Source organism: Erinaceus europaeus, chromosome 8 (assembly GCF_950295315.1).
Source record: "Erinaceus europaeus chromosome 8, mEriEur2.1, whole genome shotgun sequence".
Lineage (NCBI taxonomy): Eukaryota > Metazoa > Chordata > Mammalia > Eulipotyphla > Erinaceidae > Erinaceus > Erinaceus europaeus.
In genome coordinates, this window is record NC_080169.1 from 114,237,615 (window position 1) to 114,256,664 (window position 19,050).

Below are 19,050 nucleotides of genomic sequence, written 5' to 3' on the forward strand. Positions count from 1 at the left end.
CCACCAGATGCCCATCAGAGAATAGGAACTTGTAGCCAGAAGGGAACATGAGACACTGCAGGCGTTCAGCATTCCTTTTGCTATACATAACTTCTCAGTAATTAAGAAAATAGTTCAGCAGAGAAATCACCAGTAAGGGACTGGCATTATAATTCAGGGTCAACAACATCAAGCAATAAACACTAAGAAATCAGGAGGTCTCCAACGGCAAAGGAACCAACTTAAAGCTGTAGGGGATCACATGGAATCTCTTAGCCAACTCGCTCACTGTGTTAACCCTTCAGTGAAACTGTAGTTTATCTTCATCATGTGAAACAGGATATTTGAAGATGGATGCCAGGATGCCAGGTATCAATGTTTTTAAAATAGTGATGTTTTTTCTCTCTCCTCTCCCTCACCTCCTAATTTTCTCTCTATCTTTATTATTATTATTATTATTATTATTATTTTCCTCCAGGATTATTGCTTTGGGCTTGGTGCCTGCACTATGAATTCACTGCTCCTGGAGGCTATTTTTTCCCCTTGTTTAGCGTTATTGTTATTATTATTGTTGTTGTTATTGTTGTCGTTGTTGGATAGGACAGAGAAATCGAGAGAGGAGGGAAGACAGAAAGGAGGAGAGAAAGGTAGACACTTGCAGTCTGGCTTCACCGCTTGTGAAGCGACCTCCCTGCATGTCGGGACCTGGGGGGTTGAACCAGGATCCTTGAGCCAGTTCTTGCACTTCATACATATGTGCTTAACCCACTGTGCTACTGCCCACCCCTTTCTCTCTGTCTTATTCAATAAAATAGTAAGGATAAAAAAAAAGGCCATTAGGAGTGTTGCCTGAACCAAGCCCCAGCAATAACCCTGGTGGCAATAAAAATACTCTTGTGTTTTCTCTTAAAATCTATCAAGGGAGGGGATAGGATATGGAGTTCTGGTGGTGGGAATTGTGTGGAGTTGTACCCCTCTTATGCTATGGTTTTGCCAGTGTTTCCTTTTTTATAAATAAAATAAAATAAAATAAAAAAGAGATGAGAGCTATTTAAATGACTTTCTTATTCAATTTAGCTTTTGCTAACTTTCCTGATCTTTTTTTTCTGAATTGCATTACTGATTGATACTGTAGCTTTTACCATCAAGAGCCCTACAATTTGAAAAGTAAGATCAATCATGTAATGCCAGATAAAGATTTTCCCCTTTAAGTTTTAAGGAAATTCTTCTCTGGTAATAAGTGGAAAATGTGTATTTTTATTTTCTATTTATTTGTTATTGGATAGATTGTTTCATGGGGTAGACAACTATACTTGAATATATAGAGTTGAAAGATTTCTGATAAGGGTTAACATACTGTATCCATCCATCCACTTTTTAACGTCATACCAGGGAAATGAGCCCTGGGTCTTACAAGGTGAGCAGCCCTTGGAACAATTTCTCATTCTTTATGGATCTGTTTTTTGAAGAAGGAACAGAAAGGAGGAGTGACATATAAAGGTCGGAAAAACTACACCATTTCGCCATTCATGTAGTGCTGAGGCTTAAGCCCAGGATTTCATGCACAGCAAGCATTGTGCTCTAACAGATGGGCTATCTTCCATGTTTGCCAATGGATATGTTTAAGAACAAGTGATATTCTGGGAGTCGGGCTGTAGCGCAGCGGGTTAAGCGCAGGTGGCGCTAAGCACAAGGACCCGCATAAGGATCCTGGTTCAAGCCCTGGCTCCCCACCTGCAGGGGTGTCGCTTCACAAGCGGTGAAACAGGTCTGCAGGTGTCTATCTTTCTCTCCCTCTCTCTGTCTTCCCCCTCCCCTCTCCATTTCTCTCTGTCCTATCCAACAACAATGACAACAATAATAACTACAACAATACAACAAGGGCAACAAAAGGGAATAAATAAATAAAAATAAATATAAAAAATATTAAAACAAGTGATATTCTATTGAAAAGTCACACTACTTATGTACTTCTTCGTCTATTGCTGTATTAAAAAAATTGTGCCAGGAAAGTAGCAGCTTGAAGCAATAAGCATTCATTATGTCACTGTTTCCATAGTCCATAGGTGAGAAATACAGGAACAGTCCAGCTGGGTGGCTGGAGAGGGCCATTGCTCATGAACTTCCATCCAAAAGGTTGTCTGGGGCTTCAGCTCCTGCAAGACTTAGCTGGAGCTGGGAGTCCTGTCTCAGCTGACTGTTGGTCAAAAGACTTCAGTTTCCAGCAGACTGTTCATGTGTCATTATAGCTTTCTCTAAGAATTTGCCTCCAAAGAGGTTAAAGATGATAATCCAAGAGAAAGTGGAACAAGGCTGGAGTAATGCCTTCCATAGTCTCATCTCTCACACCATCTTTCCTGCCAGCATCTTATTGTTAGAAATAGCTCCTAAATCCAGTCCACTCCTAAAGGCTGAGGGATATGGACTAGGTTCTGCCTCTTGAAGAAAGGAATATAAAGGAATATGTGGGCTTTTAAAATACTTATTTCATTTTTTTTACTTATTTTTAATGAGAGAGAAATACAGAGAGAAAGCTACAGAGAGGAAGAGAGATGTAGATATAAAGATAGATGATAGATAGATAGATAGATAGATAGATAGATAGATAGATAGATAGATAATGGAGCATTGCTCAATTCTGGCTTATGGTGGTGCTGAGGATTGAACCTGGGACTTTAAAGCCTCAGGCATGAGCCTTCTGCATGATCACTACTCTGTCTCCCTCATCCAATTTGTGGATTTTTTTAAAAAAACAAATAGTTTACTACTGAATTCCACTTTTTACTTGGTTCTCTGTGGCTATCTGCAATATTATTAATCTTTTGATTACATACCATGCATGTTACAGTGGAAGACCTTTGATTCCACAATGTTTCCCACACGTGCAAATGGAGCTGTAGGCAAAATTTCTCTAAGTGATATTTCAGATTATGGGTATAAGGGACTTTAACAGCTTTTGCACATCGTTTTAAAAATTGTTTGTCTTTATTTATTAATTGCATAGAGACAGCCAGAAATGGAAACTGAAGGGGGTGATAGAGTGGGAGGTAGACATAGAGACACCAGCAACACTGCTTTACTACTCACAAAGCTTTCCGCCTGCAGGGGGGGAATGGAGGATCAAACCTGGGTCCTTGCATATTGTAATGTGTGCACTCAATCAGGTACACCAGCACCTGGCCGCTCCTTATGTGTCTTTTTTCTTTCTTTTTTTAAAAAAAAAATTTATTTATTTATTCCCTTTTGTTGCCCTTGTTGTTTTATTGTTGTAGTTATTATTGTTGTCATTGTTGGATAGGACAGAGAGAAATGGAGAGAGGAGGGGAAGACAGAGAGGAGGAGAGAAAGATAGACACCTGAAGACCTGCTTCACCGCCTGTGAAGCGACTCTCCTGCAGGTGGGGAGCCGGGGTTCGAACCGGGATCCTTGTGCTGGTCCTTGTGCTTTGCGCCACCTGCGCTTAGCCCACTGCGCAATAGCCCGACTCCCTCCTTATATGTCTTTACCGACCACATGGCAATTACTGTTTGACTAGGAATTGGTGTGTGCCTTTTTCTTTGCTGTGTCCTTTTTAAAATTTCTTTATTGAGGAATTAATGTTTTACATTCAACAGTAAATAAAATAGTTTGTATATGCATAAGATTTCTCAGTTTTCCATATAACAATACAACCCCCACTAGGTCCTTTGTCATCCTTCTTGGACCTATATTCTCCAACCCAGAGTCTTTTATTTTGGTGCAATACGCCAACTCCAGTTCAGGTTCTATTTGTGTTTTCTCTTCTGATTTTGTTTTTCAACTTCTGCATGACTGTGAGATCATCCCATATTCATCCTTCTGTTCTGGACTTAGTTCACTTTACATGAATTTTTCAAGGTCCATCCAAGACTGGATGAAAATGGTGAAGTCACCATTTTTTATAGCTGAGTAATATTCCATTGTGTATATATACCACAACTTGCTCAGCCACTCATCTGTTGTTGGACACCTGGGCTGCTTCCAGGTTTTGGCTATTACAAATTGTGCTGCTAAGAACATATGTGTACACAAATCTTTTTGGATAGGTGTGTTGTGTTCCTTAGGATATATCCCCAGGGGAGGAATTGCAGGATCATAGGGTAGGTCCATTTCTAGCCTTGTGAGAGTTCTCCAGATTATTCTCCACAGAAGTTGGACCAACTTACATTCCCACCAGCAGTGCAGGAGGGTTCCTTTGACCCCACAACCTCTCCAGCATTTGCTGCTGTTACTTTTTCTGATATATGACATTCTTACAGGAGTGAAATGGTATCTCATTGTTGTCTTTATTTGCATTTCTCTGACAGTCAATGACTTGGAGCATTTTTTCATGTGTTTCTCAGCCTTTTGGATCTCTTCTGTGGTGAATATTCTGTTCATGTCCTCTCCCTATTTTTGGATGGGGTTATTTGTTTTCTTGTTGTTGAGTTTCGCAAGCTCTTTATATATTTTTGTTATTAGCCTCTTGTGTGATGTATGGCATGTAGAGATCTTCCATTCTGTGAGGGGTCTCTTGGTTTGGGTAGTGGTTTCTTTTGCTGTGCAGAAGCTTTTTAACTTTATGTAGTCCCATAGGTTTATGCTTGCCTTAGTCTTCTTTGTAATTGGATTTGTTTCACTGAAGGAAGATGTCTAAAATTTATGCGGAAAAGAGTTCTGCCAATATTTTCTTCTAAGTATCTGATAGTTTGTGGTCTAACATCCATGTCCTTTATCCACTTGGAATTTATTTTTGTGTTTGGTGAAATACAGTGGTTCAGTTTCATTCTTCTGCATGTTTCAACCCATTTTTTCCAACACCATTTGTTGAAGAGACTCTGCTTTCCCCATTTAATAGTCTGGGCACCTTTGTCAAAGATTAATTGTCCATAGGTGTGGGGGCTTACTTCTGGGCTCTCAATTTTATTCTACTGGTCAGTGTGTCTATTCATGTTCCAGTACCAAGCACTTTTGATGACAATGCCCCTATAATTCAATTTGAGATCTGGGAGTGTGATGCCTCCAGTTCTGGTCTTTCTTCTCAAGATTGTTTTGGCAATTCTAGGTCTTAATGAACATTTGGGGAAAATGTAAATATTAATACAAAGAAAATACTTGGATCTCACAACTATTAGCAAACATCCAAAAAAAGCTACAAGGGCACTTTCGTAGAAACTTTGATACATCTATTCTTGCCATGAACTTGAGTCTGCTGTTCACATCATTGAGGTCACGAACTAACTGAATCCTCTCAGACATGGAAGAGTATTAACTGTTATGAAATATCACATGCAAAATTTTATTATGGGATAGTTTACTGAGCATAATACTGAGAGTGTGAGTTATGGGGCTGGCACAGGTAAGAAAGATTTGAGTTGGATTATTTATTTTATTTTATTTTTTATATATAAAAAGGAAACATTGGCAAAACCATTGGCTAAGAGGGGGTACAACTCCACACAATTTCCACCACCAGAACTCTGTATCCCACCCCATCCTCTGATAGCTTTCCTATTCTTTATTCCTCTGGGAGTATGGACCCAGGGTCATTATGATGCGCAGAAGGTGGAAGGTCTGGCTTCTGTAATTGCTTCCCTGCTTAACATGGGTGTTGACAGGTCAATCCATACTCCCAGCCTGTATCTTTCCCTAGTGGGATGGGGCTCTGTGGAAGTGGGGCTCCAGGACATATTGGTGGGGTCTTCTCAGGGAAGTCTGGTTGGCATCATGTTAGCATCTGGAACCTGGTGGCTGAAAGAAGCATATAGAGCCAAACAAATGGTTGAGTTGGATAATTTATTTCAGAGTTTGTACAAGACAGTCTTTGTTGTTGAGAAGAGTTGGACCCTCTCCCTTTCTTTTAAGTAGTAAGAGGCCAATATGTTGACAAATAACTATTTCTCAACACTGCCTTAGAAGTAGATGCTCTCAGCATTTAATTTTTGTGCAAAGGACTGAGGAAACTTTGCTACTTCTGCCTGAGGAATATATGGCAGCTGAGAGTGGACACATTCGTTTTGCAAAATGAAATAGAAAATGGACCCACAGGAGAAGATCAAGCAGTAGGGTTAACTCCATGTGCAGGACCTAAGTTCAAGTCTGGTTAGTACCTCATTGAAAGAAGCTTTGGTGCTGTGGTCTCTTTTATTCCCCCTTTATGAGTTTAACTGAAGATGTTTGATTCCCAAGTTGAGGGCTGAATTATAGTTTGAGGAAAGAAGGGGAAGTTTATGCTTTTTCATAAAGATGGTATGATTGATGACAAGTACTGGGAGAGAAGCTGTGGATAAACTGCTGGAGAAAGTGTTTCTGGATTTGGCAGGATGGTTGCTTAAAGACTTAAAGTTTGTTCCTAGCTTTCTATTTCTGCGTCTTAGATAAGGAGTGTGCGAGTGCTAAGGTCCTAAGGCATTTAGCAGATAGGCGGTTGGATCAGAAGAAGTTCAGGAGGACTGCACTCAGGAACTCCTATCTACCTTGTCATAAAATAAGCAGAGGTGAAGTGGTATGTTCACAGGAAGTGTAACTAATGTATTTCTTAGCAATACGATGTTTCCATTAGTCACATTCTTTGTCCATCATACTCTGATGCTATGTGATACTATTTATATATCTAGAGTCTCAGTCAGGACAGTAGATAACAACAACATCTATTAGTTCCTTTTTAAAAAACAAAAACAGAGGGCTGGGCCACAAAGCACAAGGGCCTGCATAAGGATCCCGGTTTGAACCCCTGGATTCCCACCTGCAGGGGTGTCGCTTCACAAGTAGAGAAGCAGATCCACAGGTGTCTATCTTTCTTTCTTTCTTTTTTTTTTTTTTTTTCCTCCAGGGTTATTTCTGGGCTCTGTGCCTGCACCATGAATCCACCGCTCCTGGAGGCCATTTTTTCCACCTTTTTGTTGCCCTAGTTGTTGCAGCTTGGTCGCGGTTATTATTGCCATTGTTGACGTTGCTTTGTTGTTGGATAGGACAGAGAGAAATGGAGAGAGGAGGGGAAGACAGAGAGGGGGGGAGAGAAAGATAGACACCTGCAGACCTGCTTCACCGCCCGTGAAGCGACTCCCCTGCAGGTGGAGAGGGGGGGCTCGAACCGGGATCCTTACTCAGGTCCCTGCGCTTTGCGCCACGTGCGCTTAACCCACTGCGCCACCGCCCAACCCCCAGGTGTCTATCTTTCTCTCCCCCTCTCTGTCTTACCCTCATCTCTTGATTTCTCTCTGTCCTATCCAACAACAACAATGACAGCAATAACAATAACAATGATAAACAACAAGGGCAACAAAAGGGAAAAAATAGCCTCCAGGAGCAGTGGATTCATGGTGCAGGCACCAAGCCCCAGTGATAACCCTGGAGATAGAAACAAACAAAAACAAAACAAAACAAAACCAAGACTTAGGAGTTTGAAGTAGATTTCTTTTTATTGGGGATATGGGAACTGGGGCAAGCAACGGAAGGAATGGGAATCAAATTCATATCCTCAAGCTTTATCTAGCATGTGTTTATGCTGAGAAGAACTCAGGGACATAATAAAGTAGGGAAATACTAGGGGCATTATTTATTTTTTTGAAAAGAGGAGCAAAAAAGCAAGCTATTCTTGTGACTTGCTCACAGATGATGTATTAAAATCTGATAGAGATTTTGTAGATCTTTGCCAGCAGAGAGGCGGCTTAATGATAGAGCTCAGAATTTGCATACTTAAAGTTCTGAGTTCTTTTTTTTTAAATTTCTTTTCTCAAATTTTCCATAATTGTCTTTATTTACTTATTGATCGAGACAGAAATTGAGAGGGAAGGGGGAGATAGAGACAAGACAGGCAGAAAGATACCTGCAGCACTGCTTCACAACTCACAAAGTCTCCCCTCTGCAAGTGGGGACCAGAGGCTTAAACCTGGGATCTTGTGCAGTGTAACACCTGTGCTCAACCAGGTGCACCACCACCTGGCACCAAGGTCCCTCAACCAGGTGCTCAACCACCTGGCCCCAAGGTCCTGAGTTTAATCCCTGGTATAGTGTATGCTGAGGCTATACCCTGGTTTTCTGTATCTTTCATTAAAATAAGTTTCTTTTAAATGATCTTGTAGTTTGACTTCTATAACTTGTAAATGGAAAAACTGAGAACTGGTCAATTGAAGTGAGTTTCCAAAAGTCATCTGAATGCTTACTTTCAGAATGAGGAATTAAATTGAACTTCTCAGATGTTCAAAGAAGAGTCTTCTTCCCACCACACACTGACTTAACTAGATAGAAGAAATAACAATATTGGGTTTTCACTTTGGGCAGATATCATTTCATCCACTAAAATCCCTTCCTGATGTACTATCATTGACAGATATCCAGATATGCTGGGCTGTTAGAAGAGTCATGACATATTTTATCTATGCAAAAATGCATCAATTTTTCAACAATGCAATATTTTGATTAATTATTTTATTTATTCCTGTTATTTACTTAATTTTAATTTTGTTTGTGATTAATAAGAGGTTACAATATTATAAAATTATAATAGTTCTACACCACACTCAGTACCAGAGTTCTGTATCCCCTGACCTCCACTTCTCAAAGATAACAACCATCGCTCTCACAAATCTTACAGTTTGCTGGCTTGTTCCCCCCCCCCCCCCCAGTTCATGTGTATCACATTTTTAGATTCCAAGTATGAATGAAACCTCTAGTACTTTTTATCTCTTAATTTATTTTGCTAAGCATCATCGCCTACAGTTACATCCATTTTTGTCCTAAAAGACACAATATCGTCCTTTTTGACAGCTGAAAAGTAATCCATAGATTATATATTCCATAACTGCTTTAGCCAGTCATCTGTTGAATGGCATTTAGGATGCTTCCACTCTTTGGCTATTGTGAACAATGCTTCTGTGAACATAGGGGTGCATATGTCTATTCAAATTAGTTTTTTCATGTCCTTTGGATAAATGCCTAAGAGTAGTATCACTGGATGATAAAGCAATTCCATTTATATTTGTTTAAGAACTGTACACACAGACTTCCAAGGTCTGATATAGTCTCCAGATTCTGGTGGAGTTGGAGTTCAGAACCCTCTGGTCATCTTCCCCTATCTTCTCCTCCCGTCCCCCTCTGGGAAATGGACCAAAATTGTTTTTGGCTTGTAGAAGGTGGGAGATTTAGCTTCTGTGATTGCTTCTCTGGACATGGGCATTGGTGGGTCTATCCATAGCCCTAGGCTATCTGTTTTGTTTTTGTTTTTCCCTCAAGGATTATTTCTGGGGCCTGGTGCCAGCACTATGAATGCAGTCTTTCTGGTGGCCTTTTTTTTTTTTTTTTTTTGCATTTTATTGGATAGGATAGAGAGAAATTGAGACAAGAGGGGAAGATAGAGAGGGAGAGAGAAGGATAAACACCTGAAAACTTGTTTTGCCATTTGTGAAACTTACCCTCAGCATTTGTGAAACTTACCCTCAAGCCAGGAGCTTGAACCTGGATCCTTGCACTTAGTACTCTGTAAGATTAACCAGGGGCGCTAACACCTGGCCCCCAGTTATAAATGTTTTTCATCTCCTTCATGAGATTCACTCCAAGGTATTTTGTACTTTTGGACTGAATTCTTTATTTCCCTTTCCTCTGATTACTTGTTTGTATAAGAAATATTATATATATATATATATATATATATATGTATCTTCCTACTTTACTAAATTTATTAATTATTTTCAGTAGTTTTTGGTGGAACCTTTGGGGTTCTCTAGGTATATTATTATGTCATCAGTAAGTAGTGATAGTTTGGTTTCTTCCTCTAATCTGTATACCTTTCATATCTTTCTTGTCTGATTGCAGTGGTGAGGTGATCAAGGACGATATTCAATAATAATGGAAACCATCCTTGTCTGGTTCCTGAATGATGTTAGCTGTGGAGTTGTTGTAAATGGTCTTCATTATGTTGAGGGATGGTCTTTCTATTCCCAGTTCCTAGAGAGTCTTTTTAAAAATTATTTATTAAATAGAAATATTGACAAGACCATAGCATAGGATAAGAGGGATACATTTCCACACAATTCTCACTCCCACAACTCCATATCCAGTCTCCTCCTCCAATAGCTATTCTTTATCCCTCTGGGAGTATGGACCCAGGATCATTATGGGGTGCAGAAAGTGGAAGGTCTGGCTTCTATAATTGCTTCCCTGCTGAACATGGGCATTGGCAGGCCAACCCATATTCCCAGCCTGTCTCTCCCTTTCCCTAGTGGGGCAAGGATTTGGTGAGGGAGACAGGGCTTCAGAACACATTGTTGGGGTCATCTACCCAAAGAAGTCATGTTGGCATCATGGTAGCATCTGGAATTTGGTGGCTGAAAAGGAGTTAAGGTATAAAGCAGAACAAATTGTTGGCTTGTTATGAAACTATAGGCAAGACTACTGCAGATGAAGACTTGGGTCTCTGTTTTGGAAATAGATAGTAGATGTATTTTAGGTATATTCCAAGAGGCCCATGACACTACTAGTTTTTGCCTGTACATTTTTCCTGACATCTCATATGCAGGTGGACCCAGGTTATTGTCTGGGGAGATGGTGTCATAATTGGAAAAAAGGGTTAGAAAGCTAAGTCAGGAAAGAGAGTAGCTCCCAAACATGGGAAAAGTATATAAATATTGTTAACTGTAAACCCCATTGATTTTATCTGGGGCCCATATTCAGCACAGGAGCTTATGTAATCTCTGCATCCCTGTAGACCTGAGCTCTCACTCTGTGGTCATGGGTTGGAACATTGCAGGCTGCACTAATTTCAGGACCCATCTTCCTTGGGTAGTAGGTAGAGTATGTTGTTCAACCTCCCTTTGGAGAATAGAACATTCCCTACCATTGTTGATCCACATTGAGGGCAATGTCCTATAGGGGCCCACAAAGGGGTCCATTATTTTGTTCGTAATAGACATGATCAGTGACAGTGGTGAGAGGGATCTGTTAGAGGTCTAGGCCGTCATGTCTGTGTGAGAATCCCAGGGCTCCCTGACTAGGGCCCCAGGTGATGGGGTGGCCTGGTAATGACTAAAGAGTCATCAGTAAAGTATGCTGGTCTCTTGCCCTTATTCAGCTTTTGTAGTCCTTACTTTGTCTGACAAGGTTAGCTTTGGAGTGATTTTGAGGGATGTGTAATAGGAGGTAGGTAGGTGAGGAGGGTATCTATGTCTATGTAGAAACTGTTTTGTTAGGTACTTTAAGGTGTCCTGTTAGGTCTTTCTACTTACTTGCTTCATATATTGACTTACTGAGAACTATTGCACACTTTTGCTTTAAGGTATATATTTTCCCCTACCTTTTGGATATATGCATATATGCCCTATCTCATGGGCCCTGGTCTATATCTAGATTTTGAGGTTTTATTAAGAAGTGTGCCACCCAAAATGGAATTAAGGAGTCCTATGAGCTAGGAAAGGTCTCAACAGAGTAATGATGCTGAAGGGTTGACATTTCAAGCCTGATGTCTCTGGACAGGGTCCAAAGTGAAGCATGCCGAGGTGGTACTGGTTACATTGATTAGGCTGTGGTCAGCAGATACGGTATCAGTTGGTATGACTTAAGAGAAGCATACAGGAAAGTGAGTCCCACCCTAGATGTTCCAGGGATGGGAGAAATATGGACTTTATAGAAGTTTCCTGCTGTCTTAGGGTTTAAGAAGGCAATAGATAGTTACTGCTATAACCAGCTTATTTGGCAATTGGGTTAACTTTGAAAATCCCTTTTTTAGGACTAGTTGCATCATACAAGATCTCACCAATTATTTATTTCCTTTTATTCTATTTACATATTGCTGTACTATGAAATAATGTCACAAGCTGCTTCTGTTCTCCCTGGTCTAAGATTTAATATTTCAAAAGACAAGTCATTATTAGAAATGTTTTAACAATTTGAGCCCACTCTTCTGATTATCAATTTGATGTTCTAAGTGGTTAGATTGAATGAACATATACTCAGAGCTACGGTCTATGCATCAAAAAGTTTGAGACACTTGATCCATTTTTCTCCTGTCATATTAATTAAATAGTGATTTATGAGGAGTTAATAGAAGTGTATATTAACACTATTATCACCACCAAAGGTCTGTGTCCCTTTCCTTCCCAAGCTCCCAGTGAAACTGAACATCTACCCTCACCCTCAACCCAGAGATTTTTACTTTGGTGCTATACTCCATACTCAGTCGGCTTCTGCTTTGAGTTTCCTTTTCCGTTCTTCTTTAGGAGAAATATGCATATTTTTAAGTTTTTATTTATAAAATGGAAACATTGGCAAGACCACAGCATAAGAGGTGTACAATACCACACAATTCCCACTGCCGGAACTCCATATCCCATTCTCTCCCTTGACAGCTATCAGGAGACCTAATTCTAACATTTTTGGTGCTCAGAGTTTGAGGAAGAGAGAGAGGACAGAAAAATTAAGGAGGTAGAGACACCTTTTGGGGTAAATATTTGGAACACCTATTTTTTTTGGAGACAATTTTTTGGTCAGTTTTATTTATTTATATACATTTTCACCTAAAGATAGGAAAATTTACCATACTAGTCAATTTTTAAGCATTTACCATACTAGCCAAATTTAAGCATACAGCTTGGTAATTTCAAGTATATAATTGTGAATCGGAGATCACTACTGAAACTACATATTGATTAATCAGTTTCCCTTAGCTTCCCCATACCCTGGAGCCACTGTTCTGTTTTATTACTCTTTATTCTTCTTTCTTTATTCCTTCCTTTCTTCCTTCCTTCCTTCCTTCCTTCCTTCCTTCCTTCCTGTCTCCCTTTCTTTCTTTTTCCCTTTCTTTCTTTCTCTCTCTTTCTTTCTCCCTTTCTTTTTTCTTTCTTACTTTCTTTCTTTCTCTCCTCCCTTCTTTCCTTCCTTTCTTCCTTCTTTCCTTCCTTCCTTCCTTCCTTCCTTCCCTCCGTCCTTTCTTGCTTTCTCTCTTTCCCTCTCTCCATATTAAAAATTTATTCTTTATCAAAAATGAGCTAGAAAACAGAGTGCTTTGGAGTTATGACTAGTTTTTTTTCTTATGGGGAGCATGTGGTTTAGAGTTGAATTTTTTAAATTATTACTTCTTTATTGGGATTAATGGTTTACAGTTGACAGGAAAATATAATAGTTTGTACCTGTACAACATTTTCACATAACAATACAACTCCCACAAAGTCCTCCTCAGCCATCATGTTCCAGGACCTGAAACCGCCCTCACCCCACCCCAGAATCCTTAACTTTGGTATAATACACCAACTCCAGTCCATGTTCTGCTTAATGTTTTCCCTTCTGAACTTGTTTTTCAGCTTTTGTCTATGAGTGAGATCATCCCATATTCATCCTTTTGTGTCCCATCCCGCGGGACCTTCAACCTGGGTAAACTTAGGAGAGAGAGTGAGGACAAGGACAAGAGGGAGAGGGAATGAGGACAAGAGATGCAAGAGAAATGAGACAAGACAGGATTCTGATCAAGTCTGTTTATTAGCACCAAAGGTGCTATTTTTAAGGCCGGGGCAAGGGGGGGAGTTAGCAGTTGGAGGCAGTTGATTGACATGGCATGTTGTCATGGTGATCAGCTGTTATCCGGAAGATCCTGAGTGATTCATGGGGAAGTGGAGTTGGGAGACAGAAACTTATCTTTTAAGCAAGGTCTTCTGTGAACAAAGACAATAGCAACCTTGAGGGCACATGTGGCTCCCCACACTTTTGTTTCTGACTTACCTCACTTAACATGAGATACTCAAGCTCTACCCAAGATGGGGTAAAGAAGGTGAATTCACCATTTTTATTTATTTTTTTAATTTTTATTTTATTATTTTTTAAATATTTATTCCCTCTTGTTGCCCTTGTTTTATTGTTGTAGTTAGTATTGTTGTTGATATTGATGTCGACGTTGTTGGATAGGACAGAGAGAAATGAAGAGAGGAGGGGAAGACAAAGAGGGGGAGAGAAAGATAGACACCTGCAGACCTGCTTCACTGCCTATGAAGTGACTCCCCTGCAGGTGGGGAGCCGGGGGCTCGAACTGGGACATGGTTCATACCGGTTCTTTCGCTTAGCGCCGTGTGTGATTAACCCGCTGCACTACCACCCGACTACCAAATTCACCATTTTTAATAGCTGAGTAGTACTCCATTGTGTATATAGTTCACAATTTACTCAGCCACTCATCTGTTGCTGGACACTTGGATTGCTTTCAGGTTTTGGCTATTACAAATTGTGCTGCTATGAACATAGGTATATGCAAATGATGGGTGTGTTTGGTTCCTTAGGATATGTCACCAGGAGAGGAATTGTAGTGTCACAGGGTAGGTCCACATCTAGCCTTCTGAGAGTTCTCCAGACTGTAGAGTTGAAAATTTTTATGCGGCCTGTCTCCCAACATTACATTTCCGAGTATGTGATTTTATTTTCCTTCTTATTGTCCCTACTTTGTTTATGTCCCTTTCTTCACTATCCTCATTTATACCTGCCACTCCCTCTGCCACCCCTATAGGATATCAGTATACAGCACTGCACTAAATGTCTGACACACTCAGCAGTCCCAAGGTCATTCTTCAGCAGGAGTGGAGGGACTGACTGCATGACAGAGTCGTCAGAGAAACTTTTCAAACATATATGAAAGAGGTCTACATGGTAGTCAGGTTACAGGAATGAGTCTTGTTTTTCCTTTCCTTTTCTAAGTTCACAGAGAATGAGGAGCTCTCACCTTTGACCTCTGGTAAGTTAAAAGTAAATAGATCTTCAGAGTTCTGCCATACAGCTGTCAACTCAGGTAGAGTGTGTGGGACTAAGGGAGAGGTAAGTATTTGTTTGAAGGCTTGAAATGACATTGTGCCCATCAGTTCTAGTAAGCAACAGTGGTGGCTTGAAGACACAGATGAATTGGAAGAAAGGCAATATGAAATTAGATAGGAGTTACTGATCTAGGGAGTTGGGCGGTAGCACAGTGGGTTAAGCACACATGGAAGTACGAGGACCAGTGTAAGGATCCTGGTTCGAGCCCCCGCTTCCCCACCTGCAGGGGAATTGCTTCACAGGCGGTGAAGCAGGTCCACAGGTGTCTGTATTTCTCTCCCCCTCTCTGTCTTCCCTTCCTCTCTCCATTTCTCTCTGTCCTATCCAACAACAATGACATCAGTAACAATAATAACTACAACAATAAAACAAGGGCAACGAAAATGAATAAATAAATGATTTTTTTTTTTAAAAAAGGAGTTGTTAATCTATTCTTCCATGGTGGTGATGTTGGGATGTTGTCTCTGTGCTATTCATTGCTATTCATTCTATTTTAGTATGCAATTAGATTTTTCCTTCTAAAACCTTGCTAGCTGTGTGTTGAATACAACTCTAATCAGAAATTATTATTTTCTCCTTTTTATTTTATAGATGGCAAGAGTAAAGTGCAAAGATCTCACTCGCTTAGAGCTGATGCTCATCTTTCTTGTGATTGTGCTGTTTGTCATCATGATTCCTCTGTTTGTGCTCTCAGCAATGGAGTCCTCGCAGTCACAAGGTAATAAGACTCTGGCCTCTCCTCTCCAGAGGTTGCTCTGGACCGAGAAAAACCCCAACTATTAGCACAGTGCACAGTTCTACAACCAAGTCTGGAAATCCATTTGCTGATTTCCAGTCTAATTTTGTCAATAATCCTAAGAAACAACACAATTATGTGAAAGGTTGTCAAGTAATTATAGAGCCCGTTAAAGTGTTTTCAGTTTTGATAAAAAAAAAACAACTGGGCCATAGATATAAGATAGTAGTACACAGGACTAGCACACCTGAAGCCTCAGAGACCCCAGGTTCAATCCCCCCCATGGTGCCTTATGTCAATGTTGAGCAGTGCTCTTGTCTTTATCTCTTGTGTAATCAGGAAAATAAATAAATAGATAAATAAGTAAATGGAAAATAAGTTTTTAAAAAGCTACAACTACCAGAAAAACGTTTAAATTGAAAGTTTATACAACTTGTTTATAAGTTTATTGACACTATGGAATGTGTCAATCCAAAAGTGACTAAGTTATACTATAGCTTAAATAACTCAAAGATTGGTCAGCTCTTGACATTCCAGATGACAGCCTATGCTGCTACAGTTTCTGTGTGCAAAGATATTGTGAATGAGCTGCTGGGTAGAGGTTAAGGACCCAAAGGAGACTGCAGACTCTTCTGCAGAGGCCATACACATGACACTAGATCAGGGGAGAGACATCTCTGTCTTAAATACTTAATTCCCCACCATAGCACAAAAGTAGCTATAGACCACATATAAAAACCTGGTGTGTAGGGAGATAGGCGGTAGCTCAGTGGGTTAAGCACACATGGCGCAAAGCACAAGGACCAGCTTAAGGATCCCGGTTCGAGCCCCCGGCTCCCCACCTGCAGGGGAATCACTTCACAGGCGGTGAAGCAGGTCTGCAGATGTCTATCTTTCTCTCCCCCTCTCTGTCTTCCCCTCCTCTCTCCATTTCTCTCTGTCCTAGCCAACAACAACATGAACAACAACAATAATAATAACTACAACAACAATAAAAAAACAAGGGCAACAAAAGGGAAATAAATAAATATAAAAAAATAAACCTGGTGTGGCTCTGTCCTAGAAATTCTTCATCTAAAGGACTTATTAAGTATTTATAGTACATTCTATATTAACATGCATAGACTATACTTAGAGTATAATTTAGTGTTATAATCACAAAACCTTATTGTAAAGTTATTATATAAAATATGGCAATATACTATATGCCATATCATAAATAATATAATACATATTACATTTTTTTTGCCTCCAAGGTTATTGCTGGGGCTTGATGCCTGCACTACAAATCCACTGCTCCTGTGGTCATTTTTTTTTTTTTTTTCTGTTTTATTGGCTAGGACAGAGAAATTGAAATGGGGCAGGGATAGTGAAAGAGAGAGAAAGATAGAGAGTTGCAGATCTGCTTCATCGTTTGTGAAGCATGCTCCATGCAAGTGGATAGCAGGGGCTCAAAGCAGGATTTTAGCCTGGTCCTTGCACTTTGCATTATGTGTGCTTAACCCAGTATACCACCATCTGGCCCCCGTATTATGTATTAATATAATATTAGATGTTATAATATCTTGATATAGTATATAAGGTGCATATAGAGAGTACTCGGGTGGAGAGCCACAACCAATTGCCAAGGCCCTGACCTTAGATACTTTCCATCCCAGGGTGGAAAGAAAGTAGCTATAGACAGTTACCATACAGATGATCAGAAGAGGTGAGGTGGGAACACACACATATGACATCCCTTGCTAGGACAGTGTCAAGTGTGTGCCCTGTCCATCCCAAACTTCAAGGAGTATTTATTTGTAAAAACTTGTGCATTGCGTGACATTGTTCAGACAAAACAGCAGATGGTTATATGTTACAAAGACAAAGACCAGAATACTTTTCTAAGGGTGAAAACATCAGGATATGGGTGCTTGATGCTGTCATCCAAATGTCCTAATGCCAGGTATATTCTTTTGATGCCATAAGATATTGAGTTGAGGGGCCAGGTGGTGGTGCACATGGTCTAGCGCACATGTTACAGTGCTCAAGGACCCAGGTTCAAGCCCCTGGTCCCCACCTGCAAGGGGAAAGCTTTCTAAGTGGTGAAACAGGGCTGCAAGTGTCTTTCTCTGTCTCTCTCCCTTCCTATCACCCCCTTCCCTAGAAATTTATGGCTGTCTCTGTCCAATAAATAAATAAAGATAAAAAATTTTTTAAAAGATACTGAGTTGATTCCACTTATCCCATGCACAATATCCAGGCTTTTAGGGCTACATCCAAACATTACCATTTATGGGTGACCACTGTGACAATCCAACCCTTCTGCTGCCTATAGGCAGGAGTCTTCAATATGTCTGGATTTTGACTTAGAGCAGGATACTGTGATAATGGGACAGAGTCTGAAATACAGGCTTTGTGGTAAATTAGCCTAATGAATATACCTTGTAGACAAAAAACAAGAAAAACATATATTTTGTGAGCATAAGGCAGGGTTATAATTCAGTAAGATTTCTAATAACAAGTATTGGAAAGTCTGAGATCAGAAAACTTCAACAGTATCACAATATGTATTATATTATGTTGTATATATAATGTTTATACTAGATATGCATAGCTTTATATTATATAGTGTATAATATTGGGTTTTTAGAAATGTCATGATGCATTTTTGAATAGAAAAATATAGAATACATTATGACTTTTTCAACAACTTAATATAATTGCATAGACATTTTAATATATTAGTTACATGATTATATTATACCTTCAATATAAAATGTTTTAAAACACATATTTATTATTATTGCTATTATTATTATTATTATTATGCCCATCAGGGTTATCTTTGAGGTTTTGTACCTGTACAATGGATATGTTGCTCCCAGCGGCTATTTTTTTCTTTTTCCTTTTACTTGATAGGACAGAGAGAAATTTAGAGGGGTGGGGAGGTCAGGAAAGAGAGACACCTGCCACTCTGCTTCATTGCTCTTGTAGCCCCCCTCCTGCCTGCAGGTAGGGACCTGAACTTGGGTCTTTGAGCGTGGTAACATGTGCCATGCCTTTTATTATTATTGTTCTTCTGCTTCTTATGATCATTATCATCATCATTTCATAGAGCAGGGGTAGCATGAATGTGACTTTTACCTTACACTTTCTGACTAGAGATGCAGAGGCACAAAGAGAGACACAGAAAATTAGAGATAGAGAGAAGGAGAGACATGATAGCCCCTTTCATATGGTGCTGGGGTCTGAATGTTTGCATGGCAAGACATCACCCTGCCCAGTGAGCTATCTCTTCAGCCCCACGTGTGTACTGAAATTAGTGGTTGTGAGCTGATCTGGTACACAGATTAAAGTTTTCTGATGAACGGACTAGAGGACGTAACTGGTGTTCATCTTACACAGCTTCCAGTTCATGACAGAGCCGGACACTTGCTCCTGTGCACTGTCTCACAGAGTCTCGGTGTAGAAGGGGGCCAGGTAGGCACATGCAGAAGCAGATTCAGTCAGAACAAAATGAAGCTTCATGAGATGAATGCAGACATTTTCAAGGACCGCCCCCCTGTACTGG

General features: G+C 40.0%; 1 protein-coding gene across 3 annotated transcripts in view; it reads left to right on the forward strand.

The window, feature by feature from the left end:
• Positions 1–19,050, forward strand: part of MGAM (maltase-glucoamylase) — a 169,720-nt gene that overhangs the window by 42,371 nt on the left and 108,299 nt on the right. For all 3 annotated transcript variants that reach the window (XM_060196722.1, XM_060196721.1, XM_060196723.1), the window contains one exon: positions 15,353–15,479. In XM_060196722.1, the coding sequence (XP_060052705.1) occupies positions 15,353–15,479 (127 nt within the window). The remainder of the gene's footprint in view (positions 1–15,352; positions 15,480–19,050) is intronic.